Source organism: Acomys minous, assembly GCF_964271855.1.
Source record: "Acomys minous genome assembly, chromosome: 6".
Taxonomy (NCBI): Eukaryota; Metazoa; Chordata; class Mammalia; order Rodentia; family Muridae; genus Acomys; species Acomys minous.
The window spans coordinates 27,319,394-27,333,721 of NC_140487.1; the positions used below are offsets into that span (position 1 = coordinate 27,319,394).

A 14,328-nucleotide genomic window follows, 5' to 3' on the forward strand; every position below is an offset into this window, starting at 1 on the left:
GAAATTGTATTTAGAAATAAATGTTTATACATATACACATATGCACACAATAACAGTTAGTGAAAAGATAGGCCATGATTTTGAAGAGGGGAGGAAAGGGGTATAGGTTTAGAAGGAAGAAAGGGAAGGGAGAAATCTTGTAGTTATTATAATCTCAAAAATAATACAAAATAAAAACTATGAAAAGTCAAGGCTGCAAAGACTGATAAAAAAAAATGGCTAGGAAAGCACAAAAAATGGATGGCATCCTGTAATCCAGAAATGTGAATCAGGACTAGACTATGACCAAGTCATCAAATATTTGAATTTCTTAAGTACAAAACGGACTAAGGTAGTAGAGGTTCTCAACCATCCTAATGCTGAGAGCCTTTAATACAGTTCCTAATGTTGTGGTGACCCCCAACCACAAAATTATTTTGTTGCAACTTTGTAACTCTAATTTTCTACTATTATGAATCATAATGCAAACATCTGGTATGCAGGATATCTGATGTGTAGTCTCCAAAGGGGTTGCGACCCACAGCTTGAGAACCACTGAACTAAGGCCTTTCGATTTAGCAACGTAGAGGCTATCAGTGACCCTGATGTGAATAGTTTCACTAGGGTTAGAGGGTCAAATTCCTGTTTAGATTGGATCTAATAAAGAACAAGAGGACAGGAAATAGAGGTCATGGCAGATCTCTTTCAAGAAGTCTGCCTTCAAAGGGGAGAGAAATGCGAGGGTACCCTGTGAAAGAAGAGAGCCAACAGAGCTTTTTAAGATGGAAGAAGTATGCACATGTGTATGTTAAAAGAAATGAGGTGCAGAGGTGATAAGGTAAGTGACCCTTGACATCTACTTCGGCATAAGAACTCCTTAAAATAGTGAGAAGGATGGACTTGGAGGTGTAAAAATGCAAAGGAAGATGACTGTGTGATCAACTCACTTAGAGACACACTCTCCCTGGGAAGAGACCGAGTGAGTACAGCCATGGTGAGAGGGTGAATGTCCCTATGGTCACTTTTGTTTTTATCAGTGCAATAAGAAACACTATGATGGGGCTGGAGAGATGGCTCAGGGGTTAAGAGCACTGACTGCTCTTCCAGAGGTCCTGAGTTCAATTCCCAGCAACCACATGGTGGCTCACATCCATCTTTAATGTCATCTGATGTCCTCTTCTGGCCTGCAGGTGTACAAACAGGCAGAACACTGTATACATAATAAATAAATAAATCTTTTTTTTTAAAAGAAAGAAACACTATGATTCAGTAGAACGAAATGACAGGGTAAGAGTGATGGAGGTCTGAGCAAAGAGATGGCAGGAAACAACTTCCCAGTGCTAGAGTGGATGAACTAAGGAAACATTTGTGGTTGTTGGGATGCGTCAGTGAATGACACAGAAAACAAATTTTATCATTGTGAGTCTAGAGGCCACGGAGTTGGCAATAGGTGTAAAGTGTGAGTATGGTAAGAATACAGTATAGAACCAATGAAATCCTTGGCAAGACCAGTCAAGTAGTTTGTGCTTTTCAGACAGAGGGTGCTGCACGGTAGGAGATAGTAGTGGATAATTGGAACTTTCCAGGGTTGTGGCTTCACTAATATAAGCAGAGAGAACAAGGGGATTGTGGCTGTTTGCAGCCTCAATTATGAAGGAGAGCAGGGCACAAGGAACAGGGAAGGTGCAAAGGTGAATGGGTTGGAGGCTGCATTAGAGAAAGAACATGGTTAACTATCTGACAAATCTCTTTTATCCTCTTCTTTGCTTCCAGGCTATAGTTAAAAAAAAAAAAAAGAGATGAACTGGGGTGGATGGAAGTTGTTTCCTGCCATCTATTGGCTCAGACCTCCATCATTCTCACCCTGCCTTTGCATTCTACTGAATCACAGTATTACGCTGATAAAACAAAAGTGACCATAAGGAGCAGGGAGGGGGAAGGGAGGAAGGGTGGGTCTGGGAGGAGAGGAGCAAAGGGCCTATGACTAGGATGTAGAGTGAATTGAAGAAAAGTGGCTAACGATCCAGTTGTTGTTGGGCACACCTGTAATCCCAGCACTCAGCACCTGAGAGGCAGAGACACATGGATCTGTGAGTTCGAGACCAACCTGGTCTATAAAGTGAGTTCCGGGACAGCCAGGGCTACCCTGAGAAACCCTATCTCTAAAAACCAAAAACCAAACCAAAGCAACACAGCAACAGCAGCAACAACAACGACAAAGAGCAGCTAAGAATGCAGCCTGGATCAGAGTCCAGCCACACCAGTCATAAGCTCTTTTCCTTTACTTGTTTTTCTCCCTCCAGAACGCACTGTCTTGATTGTGGTAGTTGCATGGCAAGTTTTCATATGCAGTAAACCAAGGCTCCCATATGTCCTATAATTTTTCAAACTAAAAGTGAAATGAATTTTCAGGGCAAAAAAGCTGAGAAAATTTAACACCAACTTAAAAAAAAAAAGCATAAGAGTGTTCTTTAGCTGGAAAGGAAACTGTCCAAGATGGCTAACGTATGTCAAGCGTGGATGCATTAGAAAATGGTCAGGACAGTAGTGTTGAGATATGAAGAAGTCAGAGGAAAGAACATGGTACATACACATAGAAAACCAAAATTATCAACTCATGATGTGATGACATTCCAGGAGCCACAAATACACAGATAAGATTAAAGTGCATGGTGGTACTTAGTGTCAAAGTTGTCGGTGGAGTAAGTGGGCCTGAGAGGTCTAGATTCCAGGCTTTATCTGGGAAGAAGAAAGCACAATGATTAGTCAACTGTGCCTGTTATAATCCTGTGGAAGGTGGCAACTACTAAATAAAACAGTAGAAATAAAATCATTTATCTGAAGGAGATTAAAAATTTAGATAGAGGGGCTGGAGAGATGGCTCAGAGGTTAAGAACACTGGCTGTTCTTCCAAAGGTCCTGAGTTCAATTCCCAGCAACCACTTGGTGGCTCACAACCATCTATAATGAGATCTGGTGACGTGGAGGCAGAATACTGTATAAATAATAAATAAATCTTTAAAATAAATTAGATAGAAAAGGAAAATATCCACAGGACAAATAGAAACAGTAAGACAGCAGATTATCTTGACTTGCCTTGGGCTGGGACCTCTTGCTGCCGTGCTGAGGTCAATGACAAGGAAGTCATCACATTATCCCAGGGCTGAGCTGATTGATGGCAGTGGAGATTAAAAGTAAAGTCAGGAGACATCTGGACACCTGCTGCTGACAGTCACGCGACACAGCACATGCGCGGGTGGGCCGTAGACACACAGAGGCCCACTTGTCTCCATGCCATGCAGTAGTGGAGGAGGAAGACATCCATAGGCCTGCCCACCATGTCACGCACGTGGGCTGCAGACACCCAGAGGACTGTTTGACACCTCACTATGTAGGTCATATCTGGGTCCATGGCTATGCAGCCTGCCACCAAATGTTTGCCCAGGGGCTGTGCAGACCTGGCCTTTACCCCTCACTGTCTATGTGCTTTGGAGAGCTGGCCCCAACTCTCATTAGCAGCAGCATATGGCCCTGTAGCATGAGGTGGCATGGATGTGGGGGTAATGTCCTTTCTCCTAGCCCTTCCCCCTTTGTAGTCAGGAGAGCTGGCCTTGCTCTTCAATGGCAGGAGAGCCTGGACCTCATCTGGGCATCACAGTGGAACTGGCCCTGATGGCGAAGGCACAGGTGAGCCAGCCCCACTTGGGAAAGTGGGCCCTGTGCCTTGACTGGGAGGCAGACTTGAACTGTCTTTGGAGGCATGGGTGTGGGTGAACCAGCCCTAAAGGCGTGACAGGAGGAGAGCTGACCCTGCCTCCTGCTGCTGGTGGCACTGGGTGGCCTGGCCTGAGCAGTACTGGAAAGCTAGCCCTGGTGGTAGGGGATATGGGAGAGTTGTTAGGCTGACCAGTTCAGTTACCATGCAGGCCCAGATCCAGGACTTTGGGTTGGCCCACCCCAAAAATCTACATCATCTGTGAACAGTTAAGGCCCGTGAAAGGACCAGTACTGCTGATGCAAAGCTTCGGGATCTCCAGGACACAGGGCAACAAGAGGATAACTGGGAGAAGTTCTGGTGAGGAGCCAATATTGATGGTTTCACAGAGGTCAGAGACCTTGAACCAGAGCAATGATTCATTGCAATGATCATTTGCAAATGAAGGTGTGTGGACAGAGAGATACACTGTGGACACACTGCGGCATCCCACAGCTGCCACGATGGTGATGTTTTCTATGCTTTGTTTTATTTCTTTTGTTTGTGTGTTTTTTATTTGGGGGGGGGTGTGCAAGGGCAGAGGGCAGATACAGGGGGATGGGGGGATAAGTGGGACTGTGGTACATGGTGTGAAACTCACAAAGAAACAATAAAAAGCAAAAATACAAAAAAAAAAAGACAGCAGATTATACGAAAGATATCAATGCCAATCTCCAGCATCAGTGAACAAGTGTCTAAATATCTTTGGCATAAGGAAAAATTTAGAGGGCAGGAGAGAGAGCTCAGTCAGGAAAAGACATTGTATGCAAGTATAGGGATCTTAGTTCAATCAGCAGTACCTGTGTAGCACGTTCATTACCCAGTTCTTGGAAGGTGGAAAAAGGCAGATCTGTGGAGCTTGCTGACCAATCAGCCTAGTCACACAGGTGAGCCTCAGGTCCCATCTCAAAACCAAGGTGTGCATCCACTGGCACACACATGTGTATGTGTAATACAAAAGAGAAATACAGTTTGTCTTTAAGATTTAAATACAGTACATATTCGGGTTCTAATTGACACGTGAGTTACTGGAGGGACTTATCAGACAGAGTGTTTCTTGTTATCAAACAAATGCAGAAATAGTCCCTAAATTATCTGGGATGCGATGAACTGGTGCTGACCATAATCCTAAAAGACACTTTCCTGAACACCATGATCCTAAGCCCCCCTTCCCCTGCCCCCCCCCCAGGCCCAATCAGGATCCTGAGAGATTAAAGTACAAATGTTAAACTCCTGAAAGTCAAAAGTTCTTTTTTGTTTTTAACTTCTGCCATTTTATTTGTTGTTATTATTTAAACTTCAGCATTATTCTTGTCTTTAGGTTTCTTAAGGAGTATTTTTAGTTTTCAAACTTTTTATTAATTCTTTCTCCTTACTGCCCGTTGTTACATATTTATTTTAACCATTCCACACATTGACACAGAAATTATATACAGTGCTTAGAGACTGCTAGGTATCTTTTGAACATTTAAAGAGCATTATCACATGCACCACGTACTTTGGAGTTCTCCTCTTTAAGTATCTGCATTTGTAAAAGATAAAGTTTCTCAGGACCTTGACTTTTTGGGTGAGTTGTATGTATACCCAGCAAGATATTTCTGGAAGTGTTCTGTCTGTCACAGTAGTTCAAAAGTTTATTTTCTACATTATTTTTATGGTGTGTGTGTGTGTTTGTGTGTGTGTGTGTGTGTGTGTGTGTGTGTGTGTGTGTGCCTGTGTGTAGGTAGATGCTTGTAAGTACAAGTGCCCATGGAGGCCAGCTGTGTTGTATCTCTCTGGACCTGGAGTTACAGGCTGTTGTGTGCTGTCTGGAATAGGTTGTGGGAGCCAAACTCAGGTCTTCTGTAAGAGCAGTCTGTACTCTTAACTGCTGGGGCCTCTCTCCAGTGCCTTGTTTCTGGATTTCAGATGACCACAGTGATATAACTGAGTGCACACATCAGCCAACCACAGTGTATATGTTTATACAATTCATTTCTTGACTGATTTCCTTTTTATTATACTTTTGAGAATTCCATACATGTACACAATTACATCTACCACGATTTCCTCCTTCCAACTTCCTCAATGTCCCCCTAAGCACTCTCCCACCTTTAGGCCTAATATTATATTCCAATAAGTCAGGTTAGTAATATCCATATCTGCATGAATGTGAAACTATGCACTGGAACATAGGAAACCTACTAGAGACCACATCTTCAAAAACGGTCATCCTCCTCCCCAGAAACTACCCACTGCCAATAGCTCTTCAGTAAGGTCATCTACTCCATCTGTGCTGGAAATTTGGGCTGGCTAGATTTTGTATAGTTCTTGTACAGGTAACCACAACAGCTGTGAGTTTGTGAATGCCATAGCCACGTCATGTCCAAAAGACAGCATTTCACAACACTCCTCTCTGTCTTTCAGCCTAACATTCTTTCCACCTCCTTTTTTGTGATGTTCTTGAGCCTTGAGGGGTGCATTGTCAATATAAATGTCCTGTTTAGTGCTCAATCCTCAGTTCCTTATTCTCAGCACTTTGACCAACTATGCATCAATCCGTTGACTGCTGTTCATGGTAAAAATAAGCTTTTCTGACCACGGTAGTGAGCAGCCGAGGTCTATGTGTATAAGCATAAGCATTCAGAATCTAGTTTGACACCTTGACCATTTAGAAAAAAATAATAACGGGCTCTACCCTAGATAGAGCCTATGATCTCTCCGGCCATAGGCTTTTAACCAGGTCATAGCCTCAGATACAAAATTCCCTCCTGTGAAACAGACTTTAAATTTGACCAGGAAGCAGTTCCCCATAACAGCCATGCCGCCATTGCACCAGTGAGCACATCCTGCCCATCATGTCTGTCTTGTGGCATGCGGGGTCCAGTGCTAGGTAAGACCCTCTGTGTCTTTTCTCTCCTGTATAGAACCTTCTGACGCTGTGGAAACTAGCCAGCAGGGAGAGAATTTGCAGGTTGACTTGAGACTGGTTTCTCTATTTCCTGCAGCCAAAGTGTGTGATGTCTTCAAGCAATAGGGTCTTACAATATAGTTACGGTGGATGACCGTGGGAAATCAATGACAGCAGCTTATATTGTTTTAGAGACTTCTGGCACTCCCCTGACCAGTAACTCATAGGAAGCTATTCTTTGCCTTGTACTGTGATTTCCATCTAATAAGCCACATTCTGGGAGTGACATTGTGAGCCCATGCAGGGTGATACTGCTTGAACTCTTTGTAGAAACTGTATTTTGAAATTACTAACTAATGGGTTTCTATAAGACTTTTTCATAGACCCTGGATTTTGGTTAACCATTCACTATATGGCTTATCATATTCCCTTCCTTTAAAGCAGTCCCCCCTCCTTTATTTCTGGATTTTTCCCCATATACCCATGATTTTCCCCGCTTAAGTCTTTGGGTCCCAGTATTCCACGTCCCTTACCATGACTCCAAAGGCCCCATTCTACACTTGCTTACATTCATACTCCTGGTTAGAAACACAAAAGCCAAGATCTGAAGCTAGGATCTGTGCAGTAGTAGAAGATGTAGCATCTGTTGGCTTGAGTTTTAGTTACTCAAGTGTTGTTTTTTTCTAGTTCTATCTGTTTTCTGGAAATTTTCATTTTTTTCTTTACAGCTAAGTAATGTTACATTGTGTATAAGCACCATATTCTTCTTATTTATTCATCTGTTGATGGGCATTATCCTAGGGTTTAGGTTTAGGTTTAGGTTTTGTTTGTTTGTTTGTTTGTTTGTTTCCTTCAACTTGACCCAAACTAGAATCATTTGTGAAGGGGAAGAAAAATGCAAACACAAGATTTGTCTGTAGGGAAATCTGTAGCTCACTTTCTTGATGACTGACTAATGTGGGAGGGGCCAGCCCATCACGGGTGGTGCTACCCCTGGGCTGGTAGGCTTGGGGGGTATATAAGAAAGCAGACTGAACAAGGCCTGGGGAGGAAGCCAGGAAGCAGCCCTTCTCCATGGCCTCTGCATCCGTTCTTGCCTCTGCTTCCTTGGATGATGGTCACAGAGTTTTATCACATCAATAGAAACCCTAACTAAAACAGACATCTAGTTTGATTCCATTTCCCAGCTGTCGTAAATAAAGCAGCAATGATCGTGGCTGGGCGAGTATCTCTGTAATAGGATATAAAGTTTGTTGTGTGTATATTCAGGAGTAGGGTAGCTGGCTCATATGGAAGTTCTATTTCTAGTCATTAAAGAAGCCTCTAGGCTGATTTCCAAAGTGGCTTCCCTAGTTCATAGTCTCACCAGCAATGTGGTGACCTACACCCATGCATCTGTTACATTAGGATATGTTATCATTGCCTAGGTTATTATCCAAAATGTCCCATGAATCTGTTTTAGATGTTTCTCAATGCCCCTTTACATTTAAATAAGTATATTTTAAATAATTTTAATTTTTTCTATAATAGGGCTATTGGGGTGTTGGATGGTATGGATTTTTATTTTGAACAAATAGTTAAGCATAGCCATGGGGGCTGATCCTCCTTCCCTGTAGACACTGCAGACCTACCTCCAGCTTCGGTGCTCACGCAGAGCACAGGGTACCCCTTGCAAGGACACTGTGTGGGCTGAGTCGGGCAGACAGGCGAAGCAATCCACCTCATTCCTTCCAGTTTTCATTTATGTTTTAATTCAGACTCCTCCTACTCCTACAAACATTTTGTTCTTACGCCCTCAGATTTTCATGGAGATTGACAAGTGTGTATCATCCCTTAGACACTACTGAAGTTTGTAATGTCCTCCAGTTACCAAAAAAAAAAAATCCCCTCTCAGATTTAGCAGTGCTAATTGCTTTAGCCTCAGGATATCGTACAATACTAATCTGAAGGGCGGGGTAGGCTGGCAAGAGAAGGCCTCTACTCCATCAGAAAAATGTCTTGTGGTTGGGGTAGACTGGAAGTTCAGCTGCACACTCGTGACTTTTTCAGAGTTGCAATCAACTCCCGATATATCTTTACAATCCAGGCCAGACAGCGATACCCAGCACACCCGGGTGGTTGTATTGCAGGCCCTTCCTCTCCTCTCCTCTTGTCTGCCCCCTCTAAGTAGTCGCCATTTATTAAGTGTGGAGGACTCTTTACACACACTTTCTCCAATCTTATTAACATCCCTATTTTAATGGACGTTGAGATTCAATTGAGGCTTAAATAACCCCCCCCCCCAAAGCCAACCACCAACCAGTAAATGGCAGAGTGGAAATTCCTTCAGGGTCTTTGGCTCCATCCAAGTACTAACCAGGCCAGACCCTGCTTAGCTTCCAAGATCAGATGAGACTGGGTGCTTTCCATAGACCCTTCAGGGTCTTTGTGACAACTCTTCTACTCCACACTCTTTCAAGGTTGTCTGGAAAGCAGTGAGACAGCTGCTGTGCTAATGCCACACAGAATGAACAAGACCCCAGCGGCTAATTCAGCTACTGGACTAGGAGAAAAGCAAGCCACTTATTGAACAGGCGCTGTGTTTTTACAACGACACTCAGTACTTTCACCGCAACCTAGCAAGAGACAGACTCTTTCATTTATTATTTATTTATAATTTATATATTCATTTTACATCTCTATCAAAGCTCCTCCCTCCTCTCCTCCCAGTCCCTTCCTCCCACCCTCTTCCCCCCCATCCGTCCTCCCCTTGTCCTCAGAAAGGGAGCCACAACAACACCAACCCACCCCAAGCACATCACGTAGCATCAGGACTGAGCTCCTCCTCATCCACTGAGGGCAGGCAAGGTCAGGGAGAAGTGATTGAAAGCAGGTCATAGGCAGCACCTGCTCAACTTACTAGGGGACCAACATGAAGATCAAACTGCCCATCGGTTACATATGTGTATAGTGCCTAGGTCCAGTCCACACATGCTCTTTGGTTAGTGCTTCTGTTTCTGTAAGCCCCTATGGGGGTCAAGGTTAGTTGACTCAGTCGGTCTTCTGGTAGCATTCTTCTTCCCTCCGGGTCCTTCTATGCTTCCCCCCTCCCCCAACTTTTCCACAGCACTTCCCAAGCTCTGCCTAATGCTTAGCTGTGAGTCTCAACATCTGATTCGATCAGCTGCTGCGGGGGAACCTTTCAGAGAATGGTTAAATTAGGCTCCTGTCTGTAAACGTAGCAGAGTATCATTAATAGTGTCAGAGCTTGGCTCTCTTCCGTGGAGTGGGTCTCAGGTTGGGCCAGGCATTGCTTGGTCCCTCCCTCAGTATCTTTATCTCTGCACATCTTGTAGGCAGGGTAAATTTTGGTTCGAAGGTTTTGTAGGTAGATTGGTGTTTCCCCTCCCACCGCTATAGGTCCTGCCAGGCTTCCTCAGTCTCATATTCCCCACTGCTAGGAGGCGGAGCTAGAGACACCCCCATCCCCTCCCTGTAGCCTGCCCTGGAGCCGGTCTCCAGGTTGTTTCAAGTGATGCCCTCTCACGCCCGCTTGAATCTCATTCAGAAAAGGAAGACAGACTCCTTAAGAAACTGAAACCTAGAGAAATAAACATTGTCCACAGAATTCTCTGTGAAGCTCGCTTGGAAGGCCGCGATGCATTTACTGTCTTGTTTAGCGCCTTCATTTTGGGTAGAGTGGAGAAATCAATGAAAATGTTAAGGAGGCCATATTCTCATAGGCGCTAGGAGCAGAGACATTGTGGCATAGAGGCGAGTCTGAGATTAGAACCGGGAACTAGGGCAGGCCAGTCAATGGTTTTGCCTTGGTGCCTATATTAAACAGGCAGTGTCGGGGTGGAACGTGAGCAGGGCATGACTTAACCTGCTCTGAACACAGATCTCTTCACGTGTGAAAACAAAACCTAGAAATTTTAATTCAGGAATCACTTAAATTCCTCTTAGCCCTCAAGTTCTGTGTCTGTAAGCGTCTTTCCCCCGTGGGGGACACCAGCGGTGTCTCTCTTCTCCAAGGAGCCTATGGTGGCTAGACCTGCTTAATCCTCAGCATCTGGGATGCCAGTTGGGTTTGGTGCCATAGACTGCTGTTGAGCATGGAGTGGCGACCTTGCTACCCTTACTGGCTTCTCAGAGCCCCTGATCGTTGAACCTGTGGAAACCGCCTCCCCAGTGTATTCTAAAAGAAAACTCGGCGTACGGGAGGTGTGACAGTCACTTTTAGGGGCCGTGGCCTTCCAGGCGAGGCATCGCGCGGGCTTATCGGCAGCAGCTGGCGCTGCGCTGCGGGCGCCTGGCAGCTTGCCCGGGTGGGCGGCACGGAGACGCGCGCGCCCCTGGCGGCGAGGGCGACGTGCTGGTGGCGCTGGGGCCTGCAGAGGCAGCGGGCTTGCGGGAGCTCTCCTGCGGGCCCGGGCCCTCGCCCCCCGCTGCAGCGGGAGGCGTCGCTGGCGCTGGACGCGTGTAGGAGGCGGGGACAAGCCCGGGCGAGCAAAGTCCAGGTCTGCACGCTACCGGCTGCGGCAAACACGCGCGCGAAGTCCAGGTGAGGGAGTTCGCAACGGGAGACCCGGGAGGCAGGAGGGCTGCTGCAGTGGGACCAGCCGGGGAGCGGCTCCAACCGGTGCGCTTGGCTCTGCTCCTTGGGCGGGGGTCTGCAGGAGCCTGGTGGTTCCCCTCTCCCAGGAGCTGGGCCTTGTGCACTTGGACCTGAGGCTATGGTTTCTCCCCAGGCTGAGATGGATCTTGAGGCAGCAAGGAACGGAACGGCGCGGCGCCCAGGAACAGTGGAGGGCGACTTTGAACTAGGCAGCATCAGGTATACAGGGTCCTGTAGCTATTGGCTTTTCCCTTATACCTGAGTCCTGGAAAGAAGTTGAGAAAATCGCTTGATGCCTCGGCCTTTTGGAAGAAGTCTTAAGTGGCCTTGAGGAATGTCTCCCAGGCTCATTTTGGAAGGAGTTCAGAGAGAAGAGAATGTCTTCAAAAGTGCTTCCCTCCCCGCGGCACGGGTGATTTGATGAATATTGGAGTGGTGTAACATTTGTTGTTTTATATATATATATTAAACGTTTGCAGATAACTCTCTTTAGCCATCATCTGGCTACTCTAGTTGGTAGAACTTCAGACACCAGCTGTTGATGGCTGTGCTTTTGCGCTAGGGTAGCGAAGCAAGACCTCCACTTCTTCCCTTGTCCCAGTCCTTCCCCTCCTCCTGTCTGTAGACTCTTTTTCCCCATTTCTTCTCTCTGGTGGAGGGGCGGGGGGGGGGGGCGAGGGGGGCGGGGCAGGGGCTGACATAGAGAGCAGCCTCAATCTTCCCTATCTTCTGCTTCCAAATCAGTTTTTGTCCAAGTGCAAGAGCGGAGCCCGCGCGACACTTCCTCTGTCAGCGGATCTTTCTTCCTCCCTGGCTCCAGTTTTGTTCCCCTCCAGGCCCAGTGAAGCACACACGTACAAGCATTTGTCAGCAGAAGGGCCCAGTCGTGTGTGTGTGTGTGTGTGTGTGTGTGTGTGTGTTTCCTCTTTCATTGTGGGCATAGTGAATCATTTTCATCTTCAGCTTCAAATAGTTTATGAGGTTATTACAGTCTCTGAGTTCATGCTAGGCCACCCGGAACTGACATGAGTCGTGGAGTTGTCATCTAGCGGGACAAATTTATCAGTTCTGTAGTTGCTCCTCAAGCTGCAAGAGGCCTGATTAGCCAACTGGAAAAAAAAAGTGCCTATCTGATGCTTAAACTGGAGCATTACTTCTGTTAATTTGTTTGGCTCTATTCATTTTCAGAATCGTGGTATTTATTCACAGAAAATTTAGGTTTGCCCATTACAGAGTTATAAAAAAAAAACTTACAGATGATGTTACTTCTAATAGAAAAATGTGGTTTTGTTATCTGGCAATTTATACTGGGGATGACTGTGAATCTATTAATAGGTGGCATTTTCATGAAGAAGGCTATTTATGTATTATACTGACTGAGCGGACTGACTAGTATTAGAAGGAGCAGTCTCTGCAAAGGGTGGAGTAACACTTGGGGCCAGGGAAGAGCTCAGGGAAAGCTCACAGCCCATGGTTGGAGTTAAGGAAACAGCTCAAAACAGAAACACAGAAAGTTAAGGCTAATTTGATATTGTAAAATTGTGAAATGAAATGTCAGACTAATATTTATATGATCATATCAAAGACTGTACATTCAAGGAAAGCTGCACCCACGTATGTTATGCAAACTAAGGGTTGGTTAACATGCTTCTTCCAAACAGGCTATATAGCCCGTGGCACATTCTTTTTTACATATTTAGTGACAAGTGTCCATCAGTTGAAAGGTGCCAAATGTGAAGAAAAGTTAATGAAGATTGAGAAAATTAGGAGAACACAGAAGAGCTATTTTTCCATTTAAAATAGGGTGGTTAGCTTAGGGCTTATTTTGAAGCCAATTGTTGAGAAAAGAGTAGAAGGAAATGAGTAGAGAAACCAATGGGTATTTGGGGGAACATCTTCCTGGCAGCAATAATTCAGAGCAAGATGTTGGAACTGTATTTGTTGTCATCACAAAACAGGAGAGAAGGTGGGTGTGCCCCTCTATGTAGAGGAAGGCAGGGAGAGGGAGATGTGGTCGCTAATGTGCTCACACCGCATATGTGTATGGACTCAGCAGCCAACATAAAGCTTTTGATTTCACTCTGAGAAGTGGAGCCATTGTTATTGCCCAAACAGAGAAGTAGATTGAGTTTTCAAATGATTGTATTGGCCATAGGTTGCCAATACACTAAATCAAATATAAAAGAAATGAAGTGGGGAGCTTACACAGGAGGCTCTTCTAGTGGGAATGTAGCAAGAAAAATGAGGAGAAAAAATTAAATGTATTTTAAATGCAGAAAAACAGTATTTCCTAAACCTACTCACCACAAGAACAGTAACAGTAGATAAATTTGTACTTGTCTTAGAAAATAATAATTTAAGTGACTTGGTAAACATTATTAATATAGGTATCTTCTCTCTGTGGATTAGCTCTGTAAGACTGGTGACTTTTCTTGTTTAAACATATGTCCTTGTAGTACCTTGGACAGTTACCTTTGAACTTGATTGCTGTCCTGCAGTATTTGTGAAGCCAGATACTTTTGACAATGGTAGTCTTCTTGTATTTAAAAATGTTATGATTCGAAACCGTAGCTACTAAGATTTATGTTCAATTGATTGTTCGTAACAGTTTTACATTTGAACACTTATATTTTACAGCAACCAAGGCAGGGAAAAAAAGAAGAAAGTGAACTTAATTGGACCATTGGCACTGGTAAGCTGTGGAACACTAAATGAAAATAATTCTGCCTTTCATTCAGATTTGGGGACTTGAGTCAAGAGCCTGTGGGCAAGTACTCTAAGTCTGTCTGTCTTAGGCGGCACTGGATGCTCCCTGATCTACCTGTGGTTGGCTAATTGTAAACAATTGCCTCAAATCACAAGGTAGATGATGATGGAGGTGGGCTAAGCTGCCTGTGAGCTCACCACTATCAGGAGATAAAAACAAAGAGGAAGTTTTAGAAATACCATGGAAACCAACTCACTGACTTCAAGAAAACACCTTGCTTCATAAAAACCTGTCTGGACCCCACCCTGCAAAAACATGTTTAAATGTTGGGGAAAAAAACAACTTAAACAAGAAATCTACAAATGCAATTTGCTTACTAGGAAATTAGTTAAACTTGACAT

At 44.7% G+C, this 14,328-nt stretch overlaps 1 protein-coding gene across 2 annotated transcripts in view; it reads left to right on the plus strand.

Annotated features, from left to right (window-relative positions):
• The first annotated feature begins 11,028 nt into the window (after positions 1 to 11,028).
• LOC311599506 (phosphatidylcholine translocator ABCB4) overlaps positions 11,029 to 14,328 on the plus strand; it is a 63,164-nt gene continuing 59,864 nt past the window's right edge. Inside the window, exons 1-3 of one of the 2 annotated variants that reach the window (XM_084785422.1) lie at positions 11,029 to 11,166; positions 11,354 to 11,439; positions 13,858 to 13,912. In XM_084785422.1, coding sequence (XP_084641548.1) covers positions 11,360 to 11,439; positions 13,858 to 13,912 — 135 coding nt within the window. In that variant the 5' untranslated portion in view covers positions 11,029 to 11,166; positions 11,354 to 11,359. The remainder of the gene's footprint in view (positions 11,167 to 11,353; positions 11,440 to 13,857; positions 13,913 to 14,328) is intronic. The other variant, XM_084785423.1, reaches the window with a different exon arrangement.